Consider the following 6,698-nt stretch of genomic DNA (forward strand, 5'->3'; position numbering starts at 1 on the left):
CCTTGGCAAGCAGACCCACACTCCAGGACTTCAAAATAATGGGGGTCTCACTTTTAGGTATAGTTTAGAAATTATAATAGTGATACTAAAATATGTATTTGTTAGCGAAATTAATAAATAAATCATAGTGTTTAGCCCAACAGATAAGTCCTTTTTTAAAGAGACTTGCTATACTTACACCAAAATCTAACACTAAATGATACACCGTATCCAATAACACATGGCCCATGCAATTATCTGTGTAAGAAAAATAAAAAATAATAATTAAGCATTTTAGAAAAACCAAACCGTATTATTATACGGTGTAGATGTTACTATTAGTGTACAAATAGCGTTTCACTTTTTTAAAAGTTGAATGTTAGCGGTTCAAAATTTAACTCCAACCAAAGCTTTAATTATTATTATTATTTTTTACAATAGATTAAAAGGATCCACTCACAACATACGTGTCAATAAGGCAACAAAAATTTTAATTATAAAATAATTTTTATATAATCAATGGAAATTTATAATGAGATCTTAAATCAAATTTTATTCTCGATGGTTATTTATTGTAACCTTATAATTTTATTTTAATTTATTTAAGTATAATTTATTAGGGTTTATTTTTATTATTTGTCTCGGGCCTCTAAAAATTCAAGACCGGTCCTGAACATATCAACCACATTATTTGATGTATGGACCTTTTTAAATAAGATTAAAAATATGGCCCATGCAGGTCTCGAACCTGCGACCTTCGCGTTATTAGCACGACGCTCTAACCAACTGAGCTAATGGGCCATCTGTTTTTTATTTGGTTTTTTGTTATTTTGTACAAACCAAATAAATGAATGATAGAGTCATGCAACTCATGCTTAAAAAAGACTGTATAAACGTCTTTATATTTACAATCAACAACTTCAGTAATTACTTTTAGTTTATTGTGTTATTAGCACGATGAAGGTACAATTTGACTAGACACCATAATGTGTATAGGCATTTGCTTAGCTAAAGCTTGTCTTCTCTAAACCCATGGTTCCATCGAGGCCAATGACTGGGTTGACTTTGTTCGTCTATTTAGTCGTCTCCATTATAGTAGTAACTTTCATCCTCATCACAGAGATGGACAACATTTAGAACCACACATACTTCATCTAAAAGGCCCTAGAAGTATTAATAAAAGTTGTTTTTAAGCTTGGCTCGAATTACAATTTTGACTAATTTGAATCAAGAGTAAAAATGAAATTTTAATTTTTGGGTTGTAAATGTGATTTAAATTAATGAGATGCATGGTTTGGATCAAAGACACCTTGATGTAAATCACATATCTATGGATGATTCGAATCATGACTAAGTATATTCTTTTGAAAATCACATCACGTTGTGTGATTTGAATCATGTAATTGCTTTATTTGAATCACATGGTTCAAAATTCAAATCATGATTTGAATCAAACAAGCTATTTCATATTCTATCACCATGATTCAATTCTATCTTTCACATGATTAAAACATTATTCTAGCATATGACTCAAATCAATTGTTTAATTTTCACCTATTTTGTGCCTTACCTCTAATACATATAAAATCATTCTTTCCTTTTCTCTCCAAAACACATTCGTACATACATGAGTGCGAATCCATATTTTCACGAATCTAGAAAAACCTTGAGTGTTATTTACTTAATAGATACCTTATTTACTAAGTCAAGCCTATAGAAAAACTTCATAGAATGTTTATTTCATGAGTTGTATTTAAAGTTGGGTTATATTTTTTCAGATAACCAATCATCTTCAACCTTGAATCAAGGACCCACTATTTTGGCTCTCAACTATAAACTTTGAGTGTAACATCTCTAAATGCATATGCTCCAAATGCATGTCCCGTCGAACTACCAAGGTTAACATCTCTATGATAGAAGTATGTTTTACGACCAGAGAGAAAAAATAATCGTAGGCAATCCTCATCTGCTATGAGTATCCCTTAGCTACAAGACGAGTCATGAATTTTCCCTTTTTTCGGTTACATCTATTTTCTTTTGAACATTCACTTAGAACGGATGTCCCTTTCCCCCCTTAGGATGTTGAACAGGCTCTCACTGTGTTTTTATCAAGAACTCTATATCTTCCACCATTGCACTTATCCACTTATATTTCTTCTGACTAGTTATTGCCACTCGAAAAATGAAATGGTCTCTAGGACTAGTTTAAAGTGGATAGGCTACCAAGTTTTCATATTTATATATTTCGAATGGTTGGTTGAACAATTATTTCTACCATTTATAAGAATATAATAATGTAATCCACTTAAATCTATAGGTTCATGGTTAATTTCAATATCAATGCCTGGTTCCTTTTGTGGTTAAAGCACTACCTGCATATTGTTCATCGGTGGCATATCATTATCCACCTGAATTACCTATTTGCAAGAAGTTTCTCTTTGGATATTAACAAATTTGTTGCAACTAAATGCTTCAATAGTAACTGCTCATAAAACAAAATAACATCTCTGTTGATTACCATTTTCTTATTAATTGGATCTCATAACTTGAACCCCTTCACATACTTTGTGTAACCGACAATGATGCACTACTTCGACTTTGGATCAAGTTTGGATCTATCTTAAATGGATATATGCACATAAGCTAGACACCCAAAAATCCTTAAATTGTTAAGATCAATAGGATTGCCTATTCATACCCCTTCTACAACCTTCCCCTCCAACGAAGCCTATAGTGACTTATTGATAAGATATCACGCCATGTTAACTGCCTTTATCCAGAAATCTTTTGATACTCCAACATTTAACAAAAGGTGTCTTGCCCTTTTCAATTAGAGACATATCCATCCTTTATGCCACGTCATTTTTTGTGGTGTTTTACAAACTTAGAAATTCTCTTGGATGTCGTGTTCTCTATAGAACCTTTTGAAGTTCAAATCATTTTACTTTGTCCCATTATTTGATTGGAAATACTTGATTTTTTTCTGCTTGTTTGATTCTCTACCTCTACAAGCAACTTGAATTTGATAAAGATTTCATATTTCTGCTTCAAGAAATACACACAGTCATGCATGAAAAATTATCTATGAAAGTAAAAAAATACTTGGAACCACACATGGAAACTTCTTTTGTATGCTCCCATACATCAAAATGTATATAGTTTGAATTTCTTGTGTTTTGGGCTTTTCTGATATTGAACCGAACATGACATTGTTTCCCAAATACTCAATTCTTGTACAAATCTATCTTACAACTACGAACACCCTTTAATAAATTTCGCTTATAAAGTTCCGTCTTCCCACGCTCATTGAGATAACCTAGACGTGTATGACAAAGTTTGATTGTAACATTATTAGACTCAATTGATTAAACATCACCTACAACATTGTTTCTTAATGGTTTGTCGATTTTTATATGAAATCCTCTTTGTTCTCATTAAAGTCAAGACACCCTTATTCCTAGGGGTGTTCATAGGTGTGGGTCGATCCGCGAAACCGTTAATCCAAATCGAACCAATTCATAAATTACCCGAACTCGTTCATTTACGGGTATATCCAACCCACCCCGCAACAATCCATAAATTTTTTGTTCGGGTATCGGGTTTGAGTATTACAACCCGCGCCCGTTGACCCAATCCATTAATATGACATTAATAATTTCTTGTTTTTATTATTATTTAAAATAAAAATATAAAATTATTATCTCAGTACTAACTATAATTTTTAAAAAAAACTTTATTCTCTACTAATAATACTAATAATAATATTAGAGCAATGAGTTTACGTAATTCTAAGACTAGATGTTGTTTCTTATTTTCTTTTGTATCATTTCCAACTTATGTATTTTATAAAAATAATGTGTCTTGTGGAATTTTATAGTATTATCCAATTTTATGTCATATTAATGAATATTATTAGATATTATATGATGTACTTCATCAATTTTGTGTGTTAGAAACGAGTATAAATGTATTGATTCTGTTATAATATTTTTAAATTGAAATAAATTATTATTTTTTAATTTGAAACACAATCTACGAATCCAACTCAACCGAACTCATAATTGAACGGATCGGTTGAGGTTGATTTTGATAATTAAATTGCGGGTTAGACGGCAGACACAAACCATTGAAGTTTGAACGACTAGGATAACAGATTAGGTCAAACCCGGTCCAATCCAACCCATATACACCCCTCCTTATTCCATAATGTATGAAGAGGAATCAACCAATTTAAAATCAAACATTCTAGAATATGAGCAATCGTGAACATTGGCGGCGGCATTTTTAATTAACTAAAACAATATTACAAATTTACATCCTGAAATTAGCTAGCCAAATTGAAGACTAAGTCAATACTATACTTGTTTTCTTCAACTAAATAGAGTATTAATTAATCAAAAACAAGAAAACAATGATGATCATAGCCACAAAGCTCCAGCTTGTTTAAGCAACGGGACCAATTCACCAGAAATATGAGTAGCCATAACACGATCCAATCCACCAAACAACTTACCACCTATAAACACCATCGGAAACTGCACATTATCTTTCCCTTCAATCATGGATTCCAATTCTTTAGCAACACGCACTTCATCTTTCTCTTCCTCCACCTCATGAATCCCAGGGTTAACACCTAGACTCTGTAGAAGACGTTTCACCACATGAGTCATGCAGCAACCGTGTCTTCCAATGACTATCACAGCTTTCTCAGAAACCATTTTCAGCATAGAAAGACGATTCACCTTCTCCTCCTTCTTCTTGTTATAACAATATTTTTCATTAATATTACCAAAGTTGTAGTTATTGTGAAGTGACATGTAAGGAATTGCTTGATGCATGATGATGGTGATGTGAGTTTTGAGAAAGAAAGAATGGGTTGGTTATGGAGATTATGAAGAAGAGAATGTGGATGATGGAATATATAGAGAAGTATAAAAGGGAAAAGATAGTTACGTCATTCAATATTAATATTCAACGTTTGTATGCGGTGGAAAATGGTAGTATTATGGTCATGTTAATGCGTTGTGTGTGACGTTTAAGGTTGTCATCACACACTTCCACTGTTTTGTAATTTGTGTACGTATTGGTTTGGACGGCGCCCAAGTTGTTGTGCTCCATGTTTTGTCTTAATTAATTGAATCTTCTTGATCTCATTGCTGATGAGATGAAATCAGATCCCTGACAAGGCGGAGAATATCATTTATTCTGAAGTCAGATGGATGGGTGAGTTTTAAGATGTCAATTTGTATACATATGCGCATAGCCGTCTTAATTTTTTTAGAATATTGTAGTAGTACTATAAATTTTTTAATTTAAACACAATTCTATTGTCATTTCTATTTGATTGCGTTTAATCTTAATAAATATAAAAAATCATTTTAAACAATAATATTTACAAAATGTTAAAATTTTAACTTTTGTGGTAAGTTCATGTTGAACTATCTTATTGTGAGATTCTCTCATGTGAAAGATATGTAAAGTGATTCTCACACATGGAAACATTCATTGATAAATTGTGTATAATCCAGTTTTTCGCGTAAAGTATCTTGCTTTTATAGGTCTTATGTTTAACGAATGATGTACAATTTGATTTCTCACATAAAATATTTTGTCCTTATAGATGTTATGCTTAAGAGATTGTGTAAAATCTAGTTTATGGCGTAAAGCATCTAGTCCTTATAGACCTCATGTTTGAGGGACTATGTACATGTCCGAATATTTTGAGTCGGATATAAACTGGGATACATAAGATCATGCCCCAGTTCAAGGCATCCCATGGGACAAGTAAATGGTCCAAGTCGAATAAGTCAGCTCAAATATAGCGTATCTGGTTGATGGCAAATACGCTTTAACGTGCAAACAGATCCTTAAAGACATTTTAATAGCTCTAAATGGTTGGTCTCAAGCATAAAAGCAAAGGAATTAATTCGTATTAATTGACCTTGGGCAGATAAGGAGACATAGATGTTTATGACTCATCAATTGGCCTTACACTGAGCATGTAAAACCATATATAAACAGGCAACCTAAGAGAAAAAGAAATACTTTTAAACGCACACATACTCAAACAAGGCATTTGCGATTGTGACTGTCTCAGCTCTGGTTGAGTTATCAATTAGTATACCCAACATGTACATTTGGCCCGCTATCTGAAATGAGAGATAGAAAAGACAATTCAAGGAGGTATCCTACAAAGGAAGATGTAAGTAAATTTTCATTCATAAAGAAGGGTTTCACCACGTAGAGAATCCAGATAAAGAACTCCCAATCACGAAGAGGCGGGAGGATTTAGGAAGGATACAAGCCCAAACAAACACACCACACGTTAAACATGATTTATGGATGCTTCATGAAGGCGAAGAATCCAACTCATCCAAGAAAAAGTATGACATACAAGTGATGCACATTGCCAAAGCGTCACCTTTAAAGAAAGTCATTCCTACACTAGAAATCAGTTTCTCTAGTAGGGACGCATAAGGAATCATCCCCCATAAATATGATCCCATGGTAATCAATCTCCAAATTCATGAATGAAACATCAAAAGAGTCTTGGTGGATATCGGAAATTCGGTTGATGTTCTCTACTAGGGATGCTAAGACAAACCTCGAGCTCTTCCAAAAGATATGGAGTGTAGGTCCTAGGGTATGTCACCATTCAAACTACTTTTGGAAAAAGGGGAATCTTGGTGGATATCAGAAATTCGGTTGATGTTCTCTAC

General features: G+C 33.0%; 1 protein-coding gene and 1 non-coding gene across 2 annotated transcripts; both read right to left on the reverse strand.

Annotated features, from left to right (window-relative positions):
* Positions 1-706: 706 nt before the first annotated feature.
* TRNAI-AAU (transfer RNA isoleucine (anticodon AAU)) lies at positions 707-780 on the reverse strand. The gene has a single exon. It is a non-coding gene; the product is annotated as a tRNA-Ile (tRNA).
* A 3,452-nt stretch (positions 781-4,232) lies between these two features.
* On the reverse strand, positions 4,233-4,886 carry LOC131648153 (glutaredoxin-C9-like). The gene has a single exon (XM_058917939.1). It carries the CDS (start codon positions 4,815-4,817, stop codon positions 4,398-4,400), a length of 420 nt encoding a protein of 139 aa, XP_058773922.1. The 5' UTR covers positions 4,818-4,886; the 3' UTR covers positions 4,233-4,397.
* Between the last annotated feature and the right edge of the window lie 1,812 nt (positions 4,887-6,698).

Source organism: Vicia villosa, linkage group LG2, assembly GCF_029867415.1.
Source record: "Vicia villosa cultivar HV-30 ecotype Madison, WI linkage group LG2, Vvil1.0, whole genome shotgun sequence".
Taxonomy (NCBI): Eukaryota; Viridiplantae; Streptophyta; class Magnoliopsida; order Fabales; family Fabaceae; genus Vicia; species Vicia villosa.

Coding starts and splice junctions, on each gene's coding strand:
- LOC131648153 (XM_058917939.1), bottom strand. CDS start 4,817: ATGCATCAAGCAATTCCTTACATGTCACTTCACAATAACTACAACTTT.